This window comes from Anarrhichthys ocellatus, unplaced genomic scaffold (assembly GCF_004355925.1).
Source record: "Anarrhichthys ocellatus isolate YVR2014 unplaced genomic scaffold, GSC_Weel_1.0 scaffold10, whole genome shotgun sequence".
Lineage (NCBI taxonomy): Eukaryota > Metazoa > Chordata > Actinopteri > Perciformes > Anarhichadidae > Anarrhichthys > Anarrhichthys ocellatus.
Genome location: NW_022280040.1, coordinates 10,590,271 through 10,616,999, shown reverse-complemented (window position 1 = coordinate 10,616,999; position 26,729 = coordinate 10,590,271). Strand labels below are relative to the sequence as shown.

The following is a 26,729-nucleotide window of genomic DNA, read 5'->3' as shown; positions in this document are numbered from 1 at the left end:
TCACACACGTTCCTCAGAAGATAACTAAAGGAATCTCCTGCTGGCCACCAGGGGGTCTGCAGCAGCATCTCATCTACTTCATCCTTCACAAGTGCTCCACCGGGGCTCCAATGTGTCGAAGCGCTTCACCGACTCCACCAGCGCCAACCCGCCATTTTTCTTTTTCTTTTAGTCTCGCCTGTTTTTAAAAAAAAACGTCTGGACCAGTTTGTGTAACACAAACTGAACGACAAACCGGGTCAGCCGACCTCTCCCTTCTGCTACATTAGGCGTCTCGGTGTGCGTTTGCCGTGGCGTGGCCCAGCACCTTGCCAGCGGGGAGGTTGATGGTCACATGTGGCGCAGCGGCATCTGACCCCTTTTGACACACACTCTTATATGAAGACACACACACATTTTAGAACCAGAGGTTGCCCGCCTGCATACAACATGTTTGAATCAGTGAGCTTTAGCGGTGTTGGTGAGTTTACACAGAGCCAGGCTAGCCGTTTCCCCCTGCTTCCAGTCTTTATGCTAAGCTACGCTAATCGCCTCCTGGATTCAGCTTTGTACTGAACACACAGATATGAAAGTGGTACGAATCATTTCATCTAACTCTCAGCAAGAAAGTGAAATAAGCCTTTTCCCCCCAAAAAAGTCAAAAAGCTACCGATAGCACTGTGAACGATTCTTTCCAAAACCTAAAGATATTCAGCTTACAAGGATATAAAAGTGAGAAAACAAAACAACAAATCTTCATATTGGAGAGTTTCTGCTTGGAAACCAATAAATAAATCAGTTATCGTGCATTCAAATGAGAATGAAACAGAAACGTGTGCTGCAACAAGGTTTGAGTCGTAAATCTAACTCTATTGGTAATGGAAACACAGCAGATACTCAGAGCAACACATTATAGTAGCGGCGTATTTAACCCCCCCGTTGTATTGGCTGTGTACTGAAGCATCAAAGGAGGCATGTCAGACACATCAGGTGTCCCCCTCTCTTTCTGCTCCAGACCTCCATTACCGGGGTAGCCGATTGTTTTCCTTCTTGTGAGCATGTTTCCACACAATTTGAATTAATTGGATTGTAAATTGATCTGACTTTTGGAGCCGGAAAAAAACCCTGGAAGCCGGAGCTTTGACTGCATACAACACTTTAATCTGAATACTAAATGTTATTAAAAGCCTCCCCCTGCTTCGAGAGTGTGTAGGACAGTGTGTACCTGGTAATGAGAAATAAAAAAACAAATCCCAGGGGCCCTATAATGCATTCATTGTGCACCAGCATGGTGTAATTCAGTAATTAATTGCCTGGGTGCCTGGATGGCTCTGTAATGGCTCGGAGATAAACAATGTGCCTTCACGAGGCTGCTGTACTCGTGCTTCCACGTGAAAAAGGTAAGCGGAGTTCAGACGGTAATGTTTTTATAATCAGAGCGTCGGGGTTATGCAGCGGCTCATGTTCCTGTTTCATAGATTCATTCTGGAATAAGTCCTGAATCTGAACAGGAAGAATTGATTATTCATCATCACTCCATGTTTTTAAATGTAGTAATCGATTAATCATTTAGTCTATAAAATAAGTTTCTACAGCCCAATGTGACGTCTTTTAAATGTCTTTTTTGTTGTTGTCCAAAACTAAAAACATCTTACATTTACAATATTATAAAATACTGTAGTTTTATTTCCTATTTGGCTGATCATCTAGTGACCATATGACACCTTGAGTATCCCATGTTCAGCATCCAGCCTCCGTCTCAAACTAACTTTGTGAGACGGACAACTTAAGAAAACCTTCATTTTCTGTACTTTTAAAGCCAACAACCAGTTTTAGGGTTTTTGATAATACATTTTTCATGCACCTCTCATCTCGCTCTGCTCTGCTCTGCTCTGCTCGCACGAAGCTCGGTGGAAACGGAAAGCAGACAATGTAGATGACAGGATAAAATAGAGAAAAGAAAGAGGGGGGGGCAGAGTGGCTGAGAATGAATGAGGAAGGGGGGAGAGCGGGGGAAGCAAAAAGAAAAAGAATGGAGGGGGAGATGGAACGAGAAGCAAAAAGACCAGTGAGGGAGGATGAGCCATGTCTCCCTTGTCTTGACATTTCTCTCCGTCTCTCCTGGGAACAAATACCCCGATATAAATGTTCCAACTGATGATGGAGTGGGACAGGAGGAAGACGAGGAGGAGGAGGAGGAGGAGTGGAAGAGGATGGGGAGTGTTTGATTAGCTATTACGCGCAGCAGAGTCGGCCTATAATTCGGTTTCAGGTTGATGTAATTAAAGGCTCCGGGTCTCAGCAGTTTTCTCGGGGCTAATTTGTTTAGGAAGCGTTGATTTCCCCCCCTTCCTTTCCCCCCTTCCTCCCTCCTCGACTCCTCCTCTGTTGCCGGTGGCCATGGCAACAGCAGGGCCCACAGGTGTCCATGTTGGTATCTGTGTCGGGCTGGCTGCTCCCTCTCACCGGGATGGATTTACATTCAGCAATTTGCACCAGCTGCTGAAAAGAAGTTCACAACTGAGACATCTTGCTCGGATGAACAGACGTTTTTAATGGTGCTCCGATTAGGAATGTTTGGGGCCGGAAGCGATATCGGCCAATACAGATCACCAATCATTGGGTTTACTTGAAGCCCTGGTCCACCTTAAAGATCAGCCCACCTTAAGTGCACCGGAGCAGCCGTGGTTGAGTACATGAGCCCAGTATCAGGCCGAATATCGATTCCCTGTATTGGTGCATCCCTGAAAATAGTTTCAAAGAACTTATAATACCAGGTGTGTCAGACTAAATCACAGAATGAGGCCGCACAGTGAGTGTCTCATTCATCCCCGCTAACTGAGTCAACATGGATTCCCTCCAGATTAAATCCTGGCATGTGTTGTGAACACATCCTCGCTCACAGGAAAGTGTGGAGTGAAAGGAGTCGAGAGCGTCTCCGTCCAGAGAAAAGATGAACTCGCCAGCGTCGGATGCGGCGCCTGGGGTTTCCTTCAGGTTCAAAGCCTCGCAGTTTGGACACGAGCGCGCCGCGTTTCGCTTTTACTTGATGTCACCGTTGCAGGATTTCTGGGAGAAGATGTTTCTCAAAAGGTAACTTTTACTTGAGTTTGGAGCTGGTGATGTGTGAAGTTCAGTTTTAAAGGTGATGACTACAGACGGTATATAAGAAGTCGAGCCGTCACCCATTGGTTTGTGGACCGCCGGTTTGAAGCCTCGAGTTCGTCAATTTTGCAGTCGCCATTTTGGAATATGGCCACTGCCATGATTTTTTTTTTTTGCAACCGATAAATGAAAGTTACTACATTTGGAAAGCAGAGGAGTGAGCCCCGCCCTAAAGCATCCTCTGCTTTATGGTCTGTTTGACTCTAAATGGACCATAATGTACTAAATGAACATCATGCTGTATTGAAGAAGACTTGAAACTAGAGATTGAGACCATAAACTCATGTTTACAATGTTTACTGAGGTAATAAATCAAGAGAGAAGTAGAGTCATTTTCTCATAGACTTCTATACAACCAGAGGAGTCGCCCCCTGGTGGACACTAGAGAGAATGCAAGTTTTAAGACACCTCCGCATCGGCTTCACTCGGCAGAACCTGGTTGCCGCCAGGTGATGGCAAAATAATGCCACTTGTTAAGCTTTTTTTCCCTTTTGGGAGATTAACCTGATTTATTTTTGAAAGCCCTGCTGAAATAACGACACAATTTCCCAGTTCTTACCGGGGCAATTTGGTTATTTCGAGAGAAGCATGATTTTCTAAGGTGCCCTTTTGAAATTGCTGCCATTACCTCTCTTATAATTCAACCACTTTGTAGCATTAAGTCTGACAGTTCTGCAGCGCCACGCCGCAGCTTTTGGGATTGGTTTTCTCCACGAGGCGTTTGATAAAAAGGAAAAAAAAAGCTTTATCTGCATCCAGAGGCCTAACCTCGGCGGGTCGGGGGACTGATCCCGCAGCTCTGCTTCCTCCCAGACAGCCGATGATAATCTGTCCACTCCTCGGGTGGCCCTGAGTGAAAGCACGAGCTGGCATTCGGATCAAACGAACGCTCTCCTGGCCGTCCTTCCTCCACTTTTCCTGGAAAATAAAAACATTTTCAGCTTTGTTGCCAAAGAAATTCGCGGTTGGAGGGCAGTGGATAACCGGTGGACAGGTGGGGTTTTTCATTTTGCGAGCTGCACGCTTGGTAATCACAGAATCTGTAAGTGGCATCGACTGGCTTTTCTTAAACTCTTAGAGGAAATTATTTTTTTTTCTGTGCACTTGCTATATTTGAAATCCCACAGGCAGGATTTTTACAGGATTGAATCTATAGGGTGTCAACATTTGGCCTCAAAATGAATGTTTGCATCTCCTGTGGCTGTGTTTACTTGATACCGGACTAGGCAGGCTTTTCATGTGTATTTATGCCCAATTAGATCAAACTAAATCCCACAGTAGGACTGCAGCAGGGAGGATGGTTTCTAGCCTTCTTAATTGAGATTTGAGATCTCTGTTTTTGTTAGAATTAAATTCTGGTGTGAGTTTAGCCAGAGTTTACAGGATAACGGTCTCACTGAGTGAGCTGGATCCCCGATAATAAATAGCTAGTTTTGCTTTTTTATGCAATTATAGTCTCCCGATCTGTTTCAGTCTGATACCAGTATCTGAACTGCCTTCAATACAGCATAAAATGGTAGATTGTGTATTGGCGACAACAACACCTATCACTCTACCTGATCTGTACATCTTCCCCCGATGCTGCTCATCCGCTACTTCCATCATTGATTTCGGATGCAGCAATCTTTTTTTGTTTTTTCTGGAGCCGATGATGGAAGCTGCAAACAAGGGAGCCATATCACGTCTCTGTCATCTCTGTTGAGAGTTGCTCATGCTCTGTACTGATCGGGGAGTTGCTTGCAGAGAGTGTAACGTTAGCCTAGAGATAACAAAATGTAAGCAATTTGGAAATATATTTTCACTGGAAAAGTTTGCGTGGAACTGGGTTTTGGAGTTGGGTTTTCAAATCACAATGCTGACTGTATATAAGAGGAGACTGAATATGATTTTAACGCAATCTAAACATTGTTCATGAACTGAAAACCCGCTGTGAAAGGGACACAGACAACTCCCAGACACCGCCTTTACAGCGACCTGTCAATCACAGTAAGCCCCGCCCTAAAGCATCCCCTGCTTTATGGTCTGTTTGACTCTAAATGGACCATAATGTACTAAATGAACATCATGCTGTATTGAAGAAGACTTGAAACTAGAGATTGAGACCATAAACTCAAGTTTACAATGTTTACTGAGGTAATAAATCAAGAGAGAAGTCGAGTCATTTTCTCATAGACTTCTATACAACCAGAGGAGTCGCCCCCTGGTGGACACTAGAGAGAATGCAGCTTTAACACATGAAGCTTCAGTTTTCAGACAGAGAGCTTGCTGCCTGGGTCCAACCCTATGCTTGAATTTACATTTATTTCTCGAGGTCGTCCTTTTTTTTTTCTTATAATAATCCAACGTCAATGTCAGTTTCTCGTGCTTTGATCAGATGTGACCGCATGATGAAAGTTGCTTTGTTGTCGCAGAGTTCAGATGGAGGTAGAAAAGGGCTTTTTTTTTGAGGGGGAACTGATGAGCTGAAGAGTGAGAGATGGAGATGAAGGTTGTGCCCGAGAGATTATTCATGAGTATGTGCCTCTGTACTGTATTGTATGTGTGACAGCATGTTAGAGCTGCCATGATTATCAGCTTTGGAGAGATACGACCCATATCCAGACTTGATTTGCATATTTTGCAAGTTCATTCACTGTGTAACTTCTCATTTTACTTTTTTTTTTTTTTTTAAAACTTGATATATGTCGTTGTTTCCCGGCGTCTCTATATCTTAATCGAGCAGGTCGTAGTCCTTGGGCGCTTGTGGCTCTCATGTTGTTCAGCTTGTCTGTCGGCCTGTTGATTGAAACATGCCCGGAGTCCGACTCTGCTGATGACACACGGTGGCAAGCGGCAGATTTATGACCTCTGTAGCACACTGAGGCTCCTGCTGTGAAACCCCTCTCCCATCTGCTTCCCTTTTCTTTTGTTGCACAGGGGAGTTGGTCTATTTCGTTCGACATTGACACTGTAAAACAGCATTTAATTTTTTTGCGGTTGCTGGAGGCTGTTCAGCTCTCACTTGCCGTTGTTTGCATTGTGCTCTTCATTGACTGGACTTCGCCTCCCATTGACTGTGTCTTTGTTTGTCGGACTCATGGGATGTCTCCGGCTTTGATTAACTCAACAGGCCTCATCGGAGCTTGTTATCCTGTCAATTTTCCCAACCAACTGCTCGACTCATTACCGCTTAGGTAACTGTGCAAAAATGCTCCGCCAGGTGCTACTGTAGCTCGTCTCGCTCACCGGAGTTCATCCACACCTGTGCTGCTGTCAGAGAACAGAGAGCGATGTGTGAATGCGACGGAAACCAAAGCGCCGTCAAGTCTGTGCTTGACAGCGTTTTGGCTTTTGCAGCTTTGAGAGGTTATTTATCCAAGTCTGCAAGTGTGAAAAATAATATACCTGTTAACCACACAGCTGTGGCCGACAGTGTCTTTTCTATTGATATATCTGCGACGTCGCCCGTAGGCCTCAGTGAACACTTTTTGAAGCCTGGAGTGTGAGTTTACACTCCACACGATTGTCAGCTGCTACAGGCACAATCTCAAAATTTGGGCGACTGTGTCGTGCCGAACTAGACTCAGTAAGTGGCAAACCACCATGAGGATGATAGACGGAGACAGCTGTCAATCAAGCCGACACGGCACCAACCCTCGTTCAGCCTTAATGTGACATCGTGGAACTGTAAGTCACCCCCAAGACGCTCATTAGAAAATGAAAGATGTCACTTATTTAGGATACATATTTGATCGGCCAATGCATCACATTTCCAGATGATTTTACATGGCATTCTTGCAAAAGTAGAGCCAGGTTAAATGTTTTCCTTGTTTCACTATGAATCTGACGATAATTTTCTTGAGTAACCAACTGATTCATCCACCGAAAAGCAACAGAAAGTTTAGCATGTTATTTTGATATTTCAGCATTTTTCTAAAAGCAAAATTCCAAGCTTTAGCATGTTGGTGTGCTATTGTGGTATTATCCTAAAAGTAAGATGCTAATGGTGAGCATATTGGTATGTTATCTTATTATTTAGCTAAAAGCTATATGCTAAACATGCTGAACATTTTAGTAGCCTATGCTATACTATCATTAAACATGCTAAAGTTGAACATGTTAGTATGCTATTAAACATGCTAAAGTTTAACATGTTTGTGTGCTATTAAACATCCTAAAGTTTGGCATGATGGTAGCTTATGCTATACTATCATTAAACATGCTAAAGTTGAACATGTTTGAATGCTATTTTAGCACTTAACATGCTAAAGTTGTGCATATTAGCATGCTATTCTAGCATTGAAAGTATTCTAGCATTAATCTAAAAGTAAAATGCTCAAGTTTGGCAAAGATATTCAATTTAAAATGGTATAAAACGGAGTAAAGAAGCAAATCCTCTCATAAGCTGCAACCAGAAAGCGTTGACATGTTTTGCTCAAAAATGTATTTAAATGATTATCAAAATTGTTGCTATTTGTCTCCCTGATTGATCGACTAATCACTTCAGCAGTATTATTGTTTTAACGCTGGACTGATCATGTAGCAGAGATTAGATAAAGTTTGTCTTCCAGCTCTTCCTCGCTGGTTTTTAACTCCCAGACGTGGTGACGAGATTTCTCTGACAATGTGTGTTTATTTGCATCCGACACACCGGCTCTGTGTCACAGCGTGTAGGAGGAAGCATGCATTAAAATGTTTTTGCATAACATGTGTCCTATGTGTTCTTTTGTCTGCGTCTCTTTAATATTGGCTACATATGTTGTTGTCCGCCACAATAACACTTCTCACTGTCAGCTGCAGGTCTGACGTCTTTGTGGAGATCACTTGCTTTTACCTCGGGCTTTCCCATCAGCCGCGCTTGGTGGCAGATATTCTGCCCAGAAAGGGAATATTTTTAGGCTTTTCATTCGAGCAAAGACTCGAAAGCATGTGCAGAAGGCTGTCTTTGCTTGAACACAGGTAGCCTTTCACATGTTTGGCCTCAGGAGACGCTGTTGAAGGTCAGCCGTGTCCGATGTGTACGTACAGTGTGTGTGTGTGTGTGTGGTGTATGTTTGACATTTATATGTTTCTCCTTGTTCTCGTTGCTGCAGGGCTCTTGTGTCAGGCAACATGATAGTGTGGAGGTTCAAAGAGAGAGATGATGCTACCAGAGAGAGAGTAGTGTTGGAGATGGAGAGGGAGGTAATCACTGGTTTGTCAGTGATGGTGTGCGTTTGATGTCTGTGCAGGTTGAAGGGCATCATTCAGCTCGTGTGGATGTAGAGACAATCATATGAGGCTCTCCTGGGTCTGTTCTCATTTTCTCCTCTTTTTCGCTTCCACCCACCACAATCCTTTTTTCGCTGCAAGAGATATCCACAATAACATCTTTTTAGAAGTGTAAATAACGAGGGAAACGCCAAGAAAATGTTCCTCGCACTGTCTGTAACCTGCAACTAGAACATGTAATTAAACAGACAGATTTTCAATCTGAAAACGGTCTTCTATTTCAGGCTGACATTGGAAGAAAGGGGCACTAACCGAGCCGTAGAAAGTGACATATCTGTTCCGCTGATGTCTTCTCCGGTGGGGATTTGGTACTGTAGCGTTCGCTCGGAGCAGTTGATTCTGCGTTTGTCATGTTGATCAAAGAAATATGTCGAGATAAAAGTTCTCACTCCTGCAAGTGAGCGTCAATGAGCACAAAACCAGATATGCTCCGAGTCTCTGAAAGGTGTTTGATTTGTGCAGTAACCAGGATTCAAACTCTGAAAAGAGAAGTTGATGTTTACCTTTTGACCGGCACAAACAAAATACCAAATCTTCCCTTTTCACCGCCGCCACTTTGACACGTTATTGCAGCTCTCTGGAATGGCTGTGACACACGAAATGATAACGTACCTGACTTTACTGTGTGAGACTAATAGTGCAGAAACGATTACGCGATTATTCAGTAAGTCTATTGACAATATTGATAATTAAGCGACTGCAACTTTAATTATCATTTATCAAGCAAAAATGACAAATAAATAGCTATCAAGTGTGAGACTTTAAAAAACAAACAAACTTAAAGCTTAAGACTGCAGGTTGGACACATATAGACCGAAGACAATTAATCAATTAGCAACAATATAATCAGAAGTGATGCATCTTTAAGTCCAGCCACGATTGAAAAGTGCTTTGATTTCCTGACAACCCCGAGGTAAAGGAAAACACCTGACGCTGCGACACACAAACACACACACACACACACACACACACACACACACACACGACGACAGACACCGTGCAGCTTTAATTCTGACAAATTGCCACCACGATTTACTGCAGTCTCTTTCTAAAGCCCTTTTATCTGCCTCGCCTGTCCATTCACTGACACACACACACACACACACACACACAGCTCCGAGATTCATTCTCTAATCCATAGCCTCCCAACAGGACCCATTATCTTAAGTGAGCGTCGATAGGATGCTGAGAGACGCTCTCTTTCTCTTCTTAGTGCACCAATGAGCTGTGTGCTTCTGAGTGTATACGTGTTCTGACTTGTAACCCAGCTGGTGTAAGTGCTGATGAATAACTGGTCTCTGTAATCTGCTACACATATTCCTGCATATACATACATATGTGTATATGTGTGTCAGTGCTGCAAGGCTTTGATGTGGGAGCTTCTGTTGTCATCCCTCGTGTCGTTACCAGCATCGCCGGGTCCCGCAGCTGTCAGACACAGCGACGCCACGCTCCCTTTAAAGACCGCGAGCTTGCCAGCGCAGGGACGAGTTGTGTAGGAATATCAAAGCTTATTTATTTGGCGACATCTGGGGACATTCTCCAGAGGATGACTGGAAGGGAAACTATTGAAAGCGGTCCTTTTTTGAAAGTGCCAAGGTTACATCCCACAAAGTCTTATTTAAAATTCTTTATAAAGAGGCTAAAAAGTCCCCCATACGTCGCAGAGGAGCGGGTTCTTGTTTCAAAAACCTCCGGTGTGCACACTATAGCTTCCTCTGGAGAAAGAGGCTTTATGCTGTTTGTTTTTGTAGAAAGTGAGAGCATATAGTGAGAACAACACAGGGGACACCAGGGGTTCCACACAATAGTCCTCAGTCGACTATCAAACCCACTAGTTGACACAGTGCATTGTTGTAGACGTAAGCTTTTGTTTATTCTGGTGCGAGGCAGCTACGAAACAAAGGGGTTTATGCTCGACGTGCATTATTTGCATCGCATTATTCTCCGAAATACCAGAAGGCGAACAAACAAAATGTACTGTGAAGAAGTCAACAAGTGTAAACAGCAAAACGCCGTCAACCAAACTCCAAAATGCCGCGGAGGAATTGTAATTAACTGTAAACTCATATCTAATATACACGAGTACTACTTCATTGCTTTCGTTCAAATGATAAGGAAATAAAGATTGTATTTTTATTGATTAAAACAAATGTTGTCAGTAGTTTTAAGCCGCGGTGCTTTGAGCTCTCAGGGCCACCGTACTGAGCTGCACAGCGACTGAGAGGTCACCACTGTGGACAAAGTTAATTCACATAGGCACCTATACAGTATCAGCATGTGGTCCGTCCTGATGGATTCGTCTCAGTCCGTCAGAGGATGATCCGACCCGTGACTCCGGAGCTGCTCGCCAATCAGAGTATCGACCCGTTTGTGTTTCCACCGGCCGGAGGTGTCTGCGCCGACATCCGTCTCTGTGAAATATTCCTCTCCTTGGCCGAGCGTCAAACGTGTCCTCAGCCTCGCCGCTGTCTGTCTCACTCAAAGAGATGAGGAGGGAGGGAGGGAGGGTGTGTAAATAGCCGATGGAAGACATCACGGACATTTCTCAAAGTCAAACGTGTAGCAGCAGGTGTGGCTAGAGAAATTGAACTCAGCTTTCCAAAGATGTGATAAACCACAGTTAATTTGTTTTAACAGGGGGGGGGGGGCAATCACTTTTTCACACAGGGCCATGTAGGTTTGGATTTTTTTCCCCCTTAATAATAAAAACCTTCATTTAAAAACTGCATTTTGTGTTTACTTGTGTTATCTTTGTCTAATATTTAAATTTGTTTGATGATCTGAAACATTTAAGTGTGACAAACATGCAAAAAAAATAAGAAATCAGGAAGGGGGCAAACACTTTTTCACACAACTGTATACACTTTGTTGAATTTGTTCTTCCAGTCTGGGTGAGTTTGTTTTGGACCATCAGGGGGTAAAATCACAGTTTGTTGGTATTGAAGGACGCACATTGTTCATCTTAATAAGATCATTTTAAACATGCATTCCTTGTCTGCGCTAATTGTTTCTGAGAGCTCATTAGAGTTTGTGTTCTCGTGGGATTTCAGGGCTTTTCTAGTTGTTAACCGTGTTGTCCTCCAGATGTTCAATATGTGCTCCTTTCTGACTACGAAGGGTAAGAAAACACGTGCATTATATTGCTAATAGTCAGCATGTGTGGGTGCCTTTGTATGTTTAATGTTACGCTCTGTTCCACCATAGACACTTTAAAACCAGTTGTATACTCTGAGACTAAAGGTTGTTTTTTTTTAAATTCTAAAACGACATATAGCAGCTCTGAAAACATTGCTAACCTTTAACTGGGAATACAATTCTTAAGAATTATAAAACGGGTACAAAAAAACAAATGCTAGCGGGTGAGATAGCCTTAGCTAAAGCTAGTTTAGCCTCTTTTACCCGTTTCCTGTTGTTAAAAAATCTATTTTGCCCCTAAAACTTTTTGATAATTGAGTTTTTTACACCACTAGAATAAAGCAGTAGATAAAACCTAATGGGTACAAACACACACTAACACCAGATTAAGCAGTCCTGCTACATGCTAACTAGCCTTAGCCTAACTAGCTTAGCAGAGTGGCAGTAACTGTAGAGGAATTAATGCCTTTAAATTACATATTAAATCTATTTTTATCCCAAGTTAATGTATTAAACTAGCTCATTAGTTCAATTGGACAAGAAAGATGAAGAAGAAACACATTTTGTTATTAAATACTTATTTTTCTCTGCAACATTTAGAATTTCCCAAAACGGAGCGCAGTGTGCCTTTTAAAAGTTTTAAATCAAGGTTTTAAAACTTATACAAACTGTGTAACAGATTTATAAGTAGCCTTCAAAACTTCATGTTACTGAGTTTTGTGCAGCGTTATATTCTAAATCACACCTTAGTCGGAAGTTGTTCTGAAGTACATGCTTGATTGTAAAACGTTGCTCAGTAATCAAGAAGTTAAATGAAATCAAGTTGTCTGAAACCGTTAAAGGGACTTTATATATAAAAAAAGAGCCGTGAGTAAGAGTTGAGGTGCCGGTTGAACAGCAGACACACGAATCTCTCATCGGCTAAAAGTGTTTTTAAATTTCTTATATTATTTCTTTTTTCCCCCCTGAACGTTTTCCTGCTGAGCTCCTTCACAACTCAAGTTTGTTTGGTTGTTGCAACAAACACACACACACACACACACACACACACACACAGACACACACACACACACACAGACTCCCGTCATGCTGCTCGCTGATGTGCGAATGATCTCGCACTCAGTCGGCAGAGCAGGGGCTCGTGCTGCGTTCGCTGCCCGCTGCGTCAGATAGACACGAAGCAGCCGCAAAGAAGATGCACGATGTTAAAACCCGTCTCCTCAGGTAAGCGCCTTCGCCAGGAATAGTTCTTATTTACCGCCCTTCTATCAGACGCCCGGGTACACAAACTCACATTTTGCTGCAGGGCCTCTTTTCCATAATAAAGCAAAGTTTTTCGGGCCTCTGGAGGCTCCGAGCCCTGATGTCTGTCCTCAGAAGCACGTTTTTATCACCCTCTCTGTGGTGAAAGTCTTTTATTTAATAAGTGAATCAAAGTGTGTCATTCCCCAGCAAGATGTACTCCATTTGAAGGAATGAGACCTGCTCTTAAATGATTTCTGGCATGAGAGGAAAAAAGTGCATTACGTTATGAGTCATCGTGAAGACCACTTTCACTCAGGGAATGTTCTAAAGAGACTCGTCTTTGTTTTTGAAATTGGTTGAACTTCTCAGGATTGTTGACGGCGCCGTGGTCCCTGCAGTTATTAATCTTATTTATTTTAAATAATCCTCATTTACATCGGCTCCATAAGCAGCCTCGTAGCTTAATTAAAAGTGTCGGCGCTGTTTGAAGGTTTGGGCAGAGTCGCCGAGCTTCGCCTTTATCTCAGGTCTCCGGGATCTTTATTTGAATCTGCAGATGGAGATCAGGCCTCCGGCGGCACGAATCGCAGCGTTTCACCTCTTTCATCTGCTTTGAAAAATGGCACAATTTTCTCAGTAGAAGATGCCTTTCATCAGAGAGCGGGGATTTGTTTTGCTGATGAGAGCTTTTTGGACTCTGCGTGACCTCGCTGAGGACTGAGGGGATAGTGGAGGAGCTTCACATGCACACAGGTGTGTGAGTTCACAAACACAAACACAAGCTGCACGCAAATCTCTGGAAAATATATAGAAATATACATAAATAGGGCAACTTTAAAGGAGTAAATGAAAGATAGTTACTGTACATTTAGACACATTTTCCAGTCTGAATATCGCAAAAGATCAGTTGAATCAGGAACAATCTTACCGAAGAATAAGAGCATCTGACTCTTCATTTGAAGTCAACTCTTCCGTCCTACGTTTTCTGTGCGCTACTCTAAACTTCTTCACTTTTATACCTTTTAGTTTACCTTTCTGGTGAATGTCTGCGTGTTTGAGGACACTCTGGCCAGAGAGGTGATTCAATCAGCACTGCCTCTCCTGCCTATTTTCCCTGGTGGAATAGTTGTTGTTAACTGTGGAAAAGGTCTCCTGTAGTCAAATATTAGCTTTAGAGAATGAAACCAAGCACCTGGAGAGACGTACTGGACAAACACCCGATGTCCTCCGCTCACCTCCTGCAGTTGGGCGGCGTCCCAGCGGTGCAGGAGCCGGTGTCACATTCTGGCAGAGCCGACGCTCGCTGGCTCCTCAAGCTGGAAATTGCCATAATGTGTCCTGCAGTGGTCGGCTGCACAGGCCTCTGTCAGGGGCTCCATCTGTGCTGACACACACACACACACACACACACACACAATGCATCAATATGCAAAAAAAAAAGCGCTCACTTTCATCAAGATATGTGTGATATTGGAGCATTAATCTGCTGCTGTCACAGCCTAAGATGCAGGGATTTACATCCTTTCAGCCACAAGCGTGAGTGAGGTTCAACACTGATGTTGGGCGATCCGGTCCGGCTCACAGTCGCCGGTCCTGCTCAACCCAAAGGTGTTGCTGGATGGGGTTGAGGTCACGGTTCTGTGCAGACCAGTAAACAGAAAACGTTTCTTCATTGAGCTGACTTTGTGTACAGAGAGCTAACGGCTAACGGCTTGTAATGACATGTTTTGCGTGTCAAAAACCACCCAAGTTGAACTCAAAGCGAAAGATTCCTTTTAGGGGTCATCCCTATGTGTGTGTTCCCACGGTCCTATATGGGTGCAATATTTACGCGTCTGTTTCTCGGAGGTTGTGAGCTGTATGGGGGTGATTTCAACATTTGACTTTGAGAAACATTGCTGGAACATAAAACCCATTTGAAAGACCTCGTTAATGTGTCATATAATGAGGATATTAAGCTGGAGAGCATTGATACGCTCCCCTCGTTTTGCGATGACTCCATGATTAATTAAAATTGGTCACAGTACTTGCTTTCCTCAGACCCTAACCCACGACCAAAAGCCAAATCTCTAATCATTTTCCTCAACTGAACCTTAAAACCACGACGTTCTCCTCACACAGCCCTTTTGGAAGAAAGTATTCTATATACGCTGTAACCTTTAGTCGAGGGCTGTTCTCTGTCCTTCTGCAGTTTAACATGAAACGAATGAGGAATGTGCCGCAGTTTAAAGTTAATTGATGAGTTCTGGATTAACACGCTGGCGGACTGCGGAGCATAAAAAGCAGCTGCTGTTGCCCTTTAGCCTCGGCGGCTCCTGCGTTCAATGCGCTCTGGAAGAAATGTTGACTCGCTTCCAAAATGTGTGTGTGTGGGTTGAGGATAATCGGGCACCGCAACTATCTATATGCAAATGCTGGCTCAGCACATTGCCCACAGTGAGGACTTAAGACGAGAAGACGTTCATGATGCTGCAAAGATCCCTGAAACATGTCCGTTCTGTCAGCGTTTATTCACTGTTTCAGTTCATACTGCAGCATGCATCAGTGACAAGCAATTGGCATAAAGTCAGCATATGCGTCGCAGCACAATGCATTTATCTGTCATTTTTTAAATGAGTGAATGTACTGTATTGGGGCGTAATGCACAGAGCCAGAAATCACACGGAGGGACTCCAAATGGAGCAGATTTTAATGTCCGATGATGGAAAGATGGCGTGAGAGAAAGTTGAATAAAGGACGGCGTATATATCTTCAGTCCTGTTTTATTTGTGTGTTTGGTTGTTATAGATTTCTCCAAAGCTTGCCAACAGATTTCAATAAAGTTTAGTTGAATGTTCGGCCGTGAGCCAAGGACCTGTTGGCGTTACTCCAACCATCTTTTTTATTTTTTTTAAAGGATTTATTATTATGACCCGGTAGGAGCTGCGGCCACATGTCCAACCTCTGGTTTGCCGAGGATAAAAAAACTGTGCCATGAAAAGGGGATTAAAACCTTTAATCTCTATTTATGTTTGGGATCAGAACAGACTTGACATTGACAAACTGAATGTGATAACAAATAATACAAAAATATTGTCTTCTAAGGCAGCATGATATTGCCAAAAATCACAATTGATCAATGTTGATTTAATAATAATATTGATAAATCTAAATGTACAACTTTAGGAGTTTTGTCCTGAGGACAGAACCCTAAAGACCCAGTCTGTCGCCAGTGCGTTGGTTATGCACACGTTTAAACACAAAGACCAAAATAAACAATAAATAAATACTAAATAATTAAACGGTGCGGCTCTTCTTAACTTTCCAAATGTCATTGGAACGAATTGATCAAATTCTGAAAGAGAAACGAGTCGTTTTGATGAGGCTCTGAACGGCAGAGCAGAAATAAATATTGAATATAAATCACATTCATTTATCATCGTTATCGTGAAAGATTTTAAGCGTGACATTTTTCTAAATTGTTTTATCGCCCGGCCTCACCATATACGTCTCCATTTATTATTAAATATTATGGATAATCATCTGAAGAGAGTTTGGTAAAAAGTACAGTATGCACAGATACACAAAGCGATATACAGTTACATGTATTTGTATCACAATCACTGCTATTATCAGAGGATTTGGGCTTTTCACAGATAGCCTACATCAGTGTTTATTCTTTACGTAGAATTAACCATTTATTCAAGTGGTCATATTTTGTTCACACTGTGCATGTTATTATTTATAATAAGTCATCTTCTGGTGAAGTTCTTAACTCAAGGTCCACTTATTATCTTTTCTCCCCCCAGAGCTTTCAACCACATCCTAAAGAAAACTATTGCGATTGAAATCTCTCCAAAAAAAAAAAAGTTTCCAAAGTCAAGTGTAAAGTTAAACGCTCGATAGATACGCGTTGTATTTTTTAAACTGTAATGCAAAAACAAAACATTACATGCATATATGTCTTTAGTACTCGGGCTCTACGTGTAATCCAGATGTTGCAGCTGAGTCGACGTCGTACCAGCTGACTCCGCACCTGCTCCATGGGAACGAACAGAAGCATCATAAGAGCAGTGACGTCACACCGTGACATCATCAACTCGTTGACATTTCATGGCTTCACATCAACTCAGGGTTTGCAAATTAACACGTTTTACTCCCCCCTGCTGTTTCCAGGTAGTTTATTATATCGGTGTGTGTGTGTGTGTGTGTGTGTGTGTGTACACTTCTGGCTGTGGTGGTTATTTTTAACTTATGTCTGCGAGGACGAGTGCACTTTCTCCTCGGCTGATTGCGTGTATAGTACCTGAGGAAACGTGTGTGTGTGTGTGTGTGTGTGTGTGTGTGTGTGTTCGGTTACTCCCAGTGGGCCACAGGCATGTTGCGCTGGTGGGGGCCGCCGCTCGGTCACTCTGCAAGTCGTACGTCCTTCGCCGCTCCCTTGACGACGCCACAGAAACACTCCGAATCATTAAAGAGTCTTTTTACATAAATAGACCCGACAGCGAGGCTCAATCAAACCCTGAACTCTCCTTTCTAACGGTTTCTGCTGATTCCACTTGAGAATCACTGTGATTCAAAGCGGCTCCCGGACCTCTTTAGGGTTGTGCTTTGTTGTGCTTCTGCGTCGCTGTGATAGAAAATAGATCACAAACTGATTGGAATCCAGGTCGCCCTGGTTACAGCTCAGTCGAGCCGATTAATCATATTGTTGAGTTGCGGTCGCGGTCGCTCCTCGAGAGCAGACGCGTTATCCTCGTCATATTCAGAGAGAAGTCGACCCTGGATGTTCTCATTGTTGCCTTCGACGACCTCCGTTGAGAGAGAGTCGACGTTGATCAGTTGGTCAGATGATGCTGACATAGTTTGTCTATGATATTAAACTTAAAAAAACAAGCAATATGCATTTTATAAGAGGCATTCTTTGCTGTTTCCTGACATTCTTTTGGAACAATCAATCAATCTAACAGATGAACCAATAACCCTCAACTCGCAAATACATCCAAGTGTTCGCAGAGCAAGAAACAGCACAGACAATACACGATGCATGCTCAACATGCATGTTCACTTCTGCGGTTTGGATTTTGCACAAAGCACAACATTAGCTTGGTTTTAATGTTGGAAATGCTGCCATTCGTGATTTGATGACCGCCGTGGCTTCGATCATCGTGCAGCTTTATTCTACGAGCTTGACGTGTAGAAAATGAGTGACAGGGTGGCTGTGGAAAGGACGAGATCGAGGGGAAAGGGAAAGGTGAAAACTATGAAGAATTGATGCAAAGCAGAAGAGGAAAAGCTTTCCAGTCAGAAGGGAAGAGGAGAGACAGAGCGACTGGCTGTATGGGAATATTGAGCCACACAGCATTTATGTCAGATCAACGCTAATCCTTATCTTCGGGGGGAAAGGATTCCGTAATACGCTGGGCTGTCTCGCCCCCTCAAGGGCAGCGCTCTTCTCTCTGCTCCTCTTCCTCTCTCCTCACTTCTCCGTAAAAAACGCCAGGATTTTTCTTTTCCCGCTGCGCCTTTTTCCTCGACTTTGACTCGGTAACGGTGTGGAGAGAAACTAGGTCAGCGGGGAAAGAGCACGAGGGAGGGGGCAGGAGACGCTCGCGATAAACTCTCTGCCTTCTTAGGTCACTTCTTGTCGTCTCACTGCTAACCGGACACAGTGTTTGGTTTACAGTGAGATTGAGTTACACTTTGTTCAATTTGGGAGGATTTGAACTTGATAAATTGAATCTGTCTTCATTACGCTACAAAACATTCAGGTAGCTACTTTCTGAAATGTCAGTCTATATGTTTTAGTTCTTTAAGTTGGTATTCGAATAAAAGTGGAAAGAGGTCATTTCTTTCTCTTTATTTCAGGACATTGAAGTTATTATAACTTATAATAAAACACTTATCAGGGACCCACGTATGGTCACTTTGAGTGGGTCCCCAATACATTTTGTATGCTAAGTACAACCAAACGCTGAATAAGACCATAACAATTAACTTTTATGAACCTAAAACATACTATGAGAGAGTTAAAGTTGTAAGACGAAAACACAGACAACTCCCAGACCGTATATACGTCTCTGGTAGAGACCTGTCAATCACCGTGTAGCCCCGCCCTAAAGCATCTCCTGCTTTATGGTCTGTGTGACTCTAAATGGACCATAATGTACTAAATGAACATCATGCTGTATTGAAGAAGACTTGAAACTAGAGATTGAGACCATAAACTCATGTTTACAATGTTTACTGAGGTAATAAATCAAGAGAGAAGTAGAGACATTTTCTCATAGACGTCTATACAACCAGAGGAGTCGCCCCCTGGTGGACACTAGAGAGAATGCAGCTTTAAGAGACTTCAGTATTGGTTTTACTTTATATGCGGTGTGGGAATGCCTTAGGATCCTCCAGGAAGAGCTGAAGGACACGGAGACAGACGAGGGCATCTTGAGATATTGAAGGATCAATCGATGAAATGCTTTTAAAAGGATTCGGGTCTCGATAAGAAGATTCTGTGTGGGATTTTGATTCGATCAAACGCTATCAAGTCCTCGTCTCGTTACAGTCGTTCAAGGTCAAATTTGATCATCTTCTCTCGTCCAAATGAAGCAAACTGAAAGACTCCAGACGGGATATGCTGCTCCGAGCTTGCCTGGTGTGAGCGCACTCTTATCTGTCACCGCCACTCCGGTGTCCCCACAAGGTGCCGTGACCACTTTAATTGCCTGAGATCGTGTTTTTCGATAAAGGACTGAGACGTACGGTGTTGCAGGGCAATCAGTGGTCACCTGTTTCCCCCCATTTCTATCGCCGCTTTTCTCTCCATCTCTCTCTGCACTCCATCTGTCTCACTCCTCACTCTCGCTGTCGAGCCCCGGAAGGGACACCTTCGGCAGTGAAGGGAACAAATCTAGTCATCTTCAGTTTTCACAAAAGAATAAATACAAGGAAAAGTCGGCGTGGCCCTGTTTTGTATTCATTGGTGTTTTTTTGACTACATTTTGATCACGTGCAAAAGGAAACTATCACAGCATCCGCACGGATTAACACGGTAGACGTGATTATGCAAGAGGAGGAGGAGGAAGGAAATTGTTTTTGGAGTCTGTGGCCTGAAGGAGTCAGTTAAAATAATTAGCCATACTTAATACGGATACAGAGGCGAAGGGTCGCTTGAACCCGACCCTACCGCAGTCAGTTGGCGGCTGATATGCACGATGTGTGCTGAACATGATCATATCATTGCATTGTTCCACCCTTGCACCAACCCTTAGTCAGAGCTGGATCTTAGCTCCCTGCTAATGTTGTTTTGGCATCGTGCAAGTGTCAAAGGACGAACACGTCTACAGGTTTTAGCTCTTTAGATACAAAATCATGCATACTTCTCATTTTTGCTGAACAGATGTTGGGGAGGCTGTCGAGCCCTGATTCATTCGTGCATGTGTGCGACTGTTTGTGTACGTGTGCACGCTTTCAAATGTCAGTGAAACCACATCTTCTACACGGCCCTTTGAGGTTTAGTTGTAATGCATTTTTTGTGTTTTTGTGCGCTTGTTTTTGCTGTCGCTCAGAGTGAGGACAGTTGTTTGTGGAGGAAAGGAGATGTAGCTTTGGTGTCGTGGTGAAAGTTATGATTGTTGTGTCAGAGAAAAAATATAGAGAAGTGTGGAATGCAACTATATTTGGATGGTTTTGGTGTTTTGTTTCTTAGTTGTTTATTCTATGGATCTATAAAATAACACCAAAGTGAATCTCCACAGAACATTTTCGTTGCCCATTTTTGCATAAATAAGTTAGTATGAAGGTAGGTTTAACTGTTGCTGCCCTCATTGTCTCAACAATGCATTCTCTTCTGTTGCAGATGGATGACCATGCTGCCGCCAAAGAGCTGTGACGTCGCCTTGAAGTTGTGGACGTTGGTGGACGGTGTGTTTTCTTAACTTGGAGTTGTGCAACCTTTCTACTAGACCTGTTTGACCTACTTTAACTGCTGTTGTCTGCCAGTTAATACCATAAGAGACCACCTACCCATCTTTAAAAGAAGTAATGGAGACTCTTTGCCAAGACTCCATTCTGGAGTGCCAGATCTGCTTTAACTACTACAGCCCCCGCCGGCGGCCCAAACTCCTGGATTGCCGTCACACGTGCTGCTCGGTGTGTTTGACCCAGATGCGCAGCAGCCAGAAGGAGATTCGTTGTCCCTGGTGCCGCAGCGTCACTAAGCTCCCGCCGGGCCTGTCCGTCTCCCAGCTCCCGGACGACCCGGACATCATCACCGTCATCGCCATCCCTCATGCCTCCGAGCACACGCCGGTCTTCATCCGCCTGCCCAGCAACGGCTGCTACATGCTGCCGCTGCCCCTCTCCAAGGAGCGGGCGCTGGGCCTCCCCGGGGAGCTTGGATGTCGTTTCTTGCCTGGCGGCCAGCAGAAGGGGGTGACCGTGGTGACCATGCCCGAGCATCAGCCTCTGGGCCTGGCCATGAGTCTGGAGGGGATGGGGATGGGGCTGGAGGTAGGCGAGGGAGAGAGGAGAGTTAATGGCCCGGTGGGGGGAGGAGGAGGGAAGGGCTCCACGTGGTCCGGCGTGTGCACGGTGATCCTGGTGGCGTGCGTGCTGCTCTTCCTCCTGGGCATCGTGCTGCACAACATGTCCTGCATCTCCAAACGCTTCACTGTCATCTCCTGCGGCTGAGGGCGGGGGGGAGGCTGCTCGGACTTCCGCGGAACCCCCCCCCCCCCCCCCCCCCCCCCCCCCCTGGAATTCCCCTAAGAGCCCCGCCTCTCCTCAAAGACGGGACTCTGCTGAGGAGAGGGGACGAAACTCACCATGGGCATCCAAGGAAACTACAGAGCAACCTAAGAAGATTGGAGATGAAGAAGAAGAGGGCAGGGAGGCGATCCATGTACAGTCTGCCATTGTGTCCCATTTCCTTTTATTTGGGAGACTGAAATTAAGATGGAAATAAAGATGCAAACCTTCACTTTCCTCTTTCCCGCCCTGAAACTCCCGCCCTTTTCCTGTCCTTCCTTTTTCTCCGAAAGAACGCTTTGGGAATTACTCCAGAAAAGTGCGTTTGCCCAGCTGATATGTTGTTTTTTGCCCAGCTGATATGTTTTGGCTCGGGGCCGACGTGACACTCGCTCACAATCACAGCCGTTGGATTGCCTGTTTTAGTCTGTGGTTGGTAGAAGTACATCAGTTTTCATCGTGTTGTTTCGCTTGGTGTCGGTTCCAAGTGCGGCGTCTCCAGCTGGTGCCGCAGTAACGAAGGGTTTTCGGACTTGGCTGCGCTCTGTCCTCTTGATGCTGCAGGGATTAACTGTGCAGGATCCACGTCTGGCTCCGTCTGAATCATCGGTGGAACTCTGTTCAGAACAAACTGTTGCTCCGTGTAGTTAGTAAAAGGATCATATCACAGGCCTCATCTAAAAACACGGGTAGTGAAAAAATTAACTTGTTTTACAGCTTCTTTCCTGTAAACTCTACATCATTGGGTTTTGGACTAACAGTTGGGCAACACAACTAATTTGAAGACGTCACTTGGGCTCTCAAACCTTGGGATGGTCACTGTGTTCTGAAAATATAAATCCTTGCTAAATGAAAATTTGAAGAAATAACTGATTAACTGGTCGTGAAAGTGATCGCTTTCTGTCCTGTTTTGAATATAGTGGGAAAACTAAGTGCAGCCTTCTAGTAGGGCGCTAGCTGCCAAAGATTTATCAAAGGCTATCTGAAACAAAAGAATCGTTCAAAATACTGTATTTAGCATTTAAGACATCTTAAAAGGAATAGTTTGATATTTTGGGAAATACACTTATTCGCATTCTGTCCGAGAATTAGACAAGAAGATCGGTACCACTCTCAGACGCTCTAGAACCAGGAGGCCGTTAGCTTAGCTTAGCTTAGGTGTATCTTACGTTTTTACAAGATAAAACATGTTACAGTAATTTGTGAGCTTTAGCTGTATTTTGTAAGTATGTTTTTTTTAACTTGGAAGAGAGCCGGGCTAACTATTTCCCCCTGCTCCCAGTCTTTAGGCTAAGCTAATCTAAGCTAATCGCCTCCTAGCGATAGCTCTGTATTGGTACTGATATCCTGGCGAGAAAGCGCAATGTCAAACTATTTCTTTAAATATATAGAATTAAATTGGAGATGGAAGACGACACTCTTGTTCTTTCTGCTTTGTTTCTCTTTGGCGGTATGTTTTCCCACGATCTCTCATCGATTATGGTTCACTGCCCGTCTACTTTTTTAACCCCGACCTGCAGACCTCCATCGTCCTCCATCGTCCCCCCCCCCCCACACACACACACACACACACACCGTCGACACCCTTCATGAGTAATGGGTCATTAACGGGTCAGGAGTGGGCGGATGCTGCAGGGTTCCAGTTAATGACGACCGTATCGATTGATCTGCTTTTGAATATCTCTTGCATCCGCAGAGATGGATGCTTCTCTTCTCTTCTTTTCTTTCTTCACTTTTCTATGTTGAGGCAAGCAAGTCGTCTGTTTACTGTACCGCTGATGCAATGGAGTGTACAGTGCACACAAACAGGGTGAACTCTTTTGTACTCGTCATGTACAGAATGATTGTAATTTTATTTGTCTTATTTTCTAATAACTTTCTTTTGTTGACATGTTTGACCCGGTTAGTATTAAGAAGTGAGATGAGGCTCTCAGAGATGGCATGACACAATATAAAGAAAGAAAGTGATTGGTCATTATTTGGTATTAATAAGTATATAAAGAATTATATACTTAATACCAAACTGCTATGTATAAATACGTTCTGTATATCCACTTGTTTGCTCACAAATAATTCCTAGATTTATTTAATGTATCACTGAAGATTTTTCTATAAAACGACTTTTTATTATTATTTTCAAATCTATTTTTATTTCCCATATCAGCATGAATTTACTTTAAAAAAGAGCAGAACTTGTACTTCATCATTTTTTAGATTTTGCATCTCATATCAGCACGACTTCACCGCCTTCCACCAAACAAACGTCTGAGATTTCTTCGGACATTTAAATCAGACTTTAAATAAAAGAACAAGAAGAAGAGCAGAACATTTGGCAGCTTCAGGCTTCACATTCTGTTGTGAAAGCGTTCGGGGCTACGATAGGACGACTGCTTGATGTGCAGATGCAGTGAGAGTTAAGTTCAGCTGAACCGGTTCACGTGGGACGTATACTTGCCGGTTGCAGCTCCTGCTGTTGCTATGAGACTGTGCTGAACGTCCCCTTTTGAAGTGCTGCGCCGCTTAGCTGCAAGTTGAAATATTTTTAGCTCCGAGCACTCGGGCGCTCTGCGGACTCTAAAAAAAACAAAAAAAACTTGTTAATTTCTCAGCACTTGAAGTTGAAGCGTTTTTTTCTGGCTTCACCCGATATAACTCCCAGTTTAAACAAAGAACAAAGTGCATGAACCGTTCTTCATGAGATCTTGATGAAGACTACGTGACCTCTTTTAATAAGGCGTTCTTTGTACTTGGTTTATACATTCTAAATTATTACTTAATGCTTTATAAATCTGTATTAATCCATTCATAGGATGTGTTTGGCTGGTGAAGCTCTAAATCTTAAAGTGACAGTGGACTACCCCGTCTGTCAGTGTGTTATTACTGATCTATTAAGCAACAATAACTTTCCTAAATTTCCTGAAACGAGTTTTTCATGCTCAAAACACTAAAAATGTACATTAACAATTTACAGTTAATAGCAACATCTGGCTCCAGACAAAATGTCCCCGCTTCCTCTGATAGATTTCAGCTGTTCACTGTGTTTTTATGGAGAAACTGTTTCTAGAAAGAGTTGTTGCTTTTAGGTATCTCAAAACCAGCTAGAACCCACAGAGACAAAGAGCCTCAACATCGGCTGTTCACAAGATGTCTCCATCAACCTGCTTTCACAGCGGTCGACCCTCAAATCACTGGGTCACTGCCACGTCACCAATTTAATTTAAAACGTGAAAGAAAAGTGCAGGGATTTAGGAGTTAAATGTAAGACGGCACGCTGAAATAGCTCGTTAAATTGGAGATTTCTTGCAGGAAAATACAAACACAAGCCAGTATCACTCCAGTCATGATGAATGAGCCTGTCTTCAGTGCTTTCCGTCTGCCAATCCATCATGAACGAGGCTCATGCACGTGATGGTGTTGTTTCACCCTCATAGACTGCTGATATATGAGATTATTGATCTCAAATCAAGGATGTACACGTTTGGCTTTTGGCTTCATTCTTATATTTTCCTTGTTAAATTAAACGATTAAAGAACACAAAGGAAAAGATCTTTCACATAAAGTTCTGCTCTTGTCATATAACTCAACCTTTTCTCATGACATTTTCCTTTTCATTTCTGAGTCTCCTTCCTGTGATTCATCTTTTTTTTGCTCCTCTTCAAATCTGTCAAATCAATTCTTTTTTTTTTTTTTACAGAAACCTAAAGACGACTGAAGAAGCGTAGAGAAGGAAAGGAGGCTTGTCATTTCTGTGCCCGTTGTGTTTGTAAAAAACAATGCCGTGAAGTCCCTGTTGTAGTTTCCTGTTTGTGTCGGGTCGGATTGACGGCTCACGACGCAAACAGACGCTGTTTTTGGTGAACTATTAAAGCAAACGCTCTGAATCTGACCAAGGACTCCATCATTGTTATTCTGGCCTGTTATGGATCTTTTTCAGCTTCAACATAAACGTCCATTTGTAGAGAAATACTTGCTCTCCACTATAAACAACTTCATTTATTGAAGTATATATTTCACGGCCGAGTGAACTCGGTGGAAAGCAGGCTCTCTTTGTTTACCCTCAGGAATCTCTTTTCCCCTCAAATATTTATTGATGTAGTGTCGGGGAGGTAATTAACGCTCTCCGGGGACCAATTGCAGCCGACTTTGCGGAAACGCCTCGATAGCTCACGGGCAGCAGCGGCAGCACACTCATCACGGACCGCACCGCCACAGCCATCTCTATCCACTCTTTAACGACGCCTCCTTTATTTTAATGACCACAGAATAGGGTTTTATTTCAAGTGCATCAATCAGCAAAGTGTGGACTTGAATCATGAGTCCAACATTTATTATTTTCTTTTTCGTGGACGTTCTGCTTATTACTTGATTTCTTGCTCTGATGCTTATAGTGGCTTGATTGGGATCAAAGTTATGTGTATTAATCAAGGACGCACGTGAATATTAATATTTAACTTGTTTTAGGTCTCAAACTTGTCCACACGAATGGACAAAACTATATTTCACCACAACAGCATTTAGTAGCTTTTGACGCTATTACACAATGGAGCGGTGTAAAAGCTCAGATTGAAATGTCATTGATGACCATTTAACACAAGACAGGAAGTCATAGACTGTATATAAGAAGTGGAGGTAGTCACCGTGACGTCATCCATTGGTTTGTGGACTGACGTTTTGAAGCCTCGGCTTTGTCGTTTTGTCCGCCGCCATCTTGGATTACGGCCGCTGCCATCTTGGCTTTTTTTTTGCAACCAATAAACGGAAGGGACCATATTTGGACAGCAGAGGAGTGTTGTAGAGAAGCCGTATATGTCTCTGGTAGCGGCAACGACCCGTCAATCACACTAGCCCCGCCCTAAAGCATCCCCTGCTTTATGGTCTGTTTGACTCTAAATGGACCATAATGTACTAAATGAACATCATGCTGTATTGAAGAAGACTTGAAACTAGAGATTGAGACCATAAACTCATGTTTACAATGTTTACTGAGGTAATAAATCAAGAGAGAAGTAGAGTCATTTTCTCATAGACTTCTATACAACCAGAGGAGTCGCCCCCTGGTGGACACTGGAGAGAATGCAGCTTTAACACACTTCCAGATTGGCTTCACTTTTCATAACTGGAGGTTGTTTCTGTTTTTGCTATTAACTACTGTTTGTCTCTGTTGCTGTCAGTTTTATGGATGTGAATAATTAGATTTTACTTGTGCACAGAGACAGAATATAATGTGG

General features: G+C 43.4%; 1 protein-coding gene across 1 annotated transcript in view; it reads left to right on the top strand.

Moving 5' to 3' along the window:
* rnf152 (ring finger protein 152) overlaps nucleotides 1-25,387 on the top strand; it is a 37,271-nt gene extending 11,884 nt beyond the window's left edge. Inside the window, exon 2 of the mRNA XM_031850069.1 lies at nucleotides 20,612-25,387. Coding sequence (XP_031705929.1) covers nucleotides 20,797-21,444 — 648 coding nt within the window. The 5' untranslated portion in view covers nucleotides 20,612-20,796 and the 3' untranslated portion in view covers nucleotides 21,445-25,387. The remainder of the gene's footprint in view (nucleotides 1-20,611) is intronic.
* The last annotated feature ends 1,342 nt before the right edge of the window (nucleotides 25,388-26,729 follow it).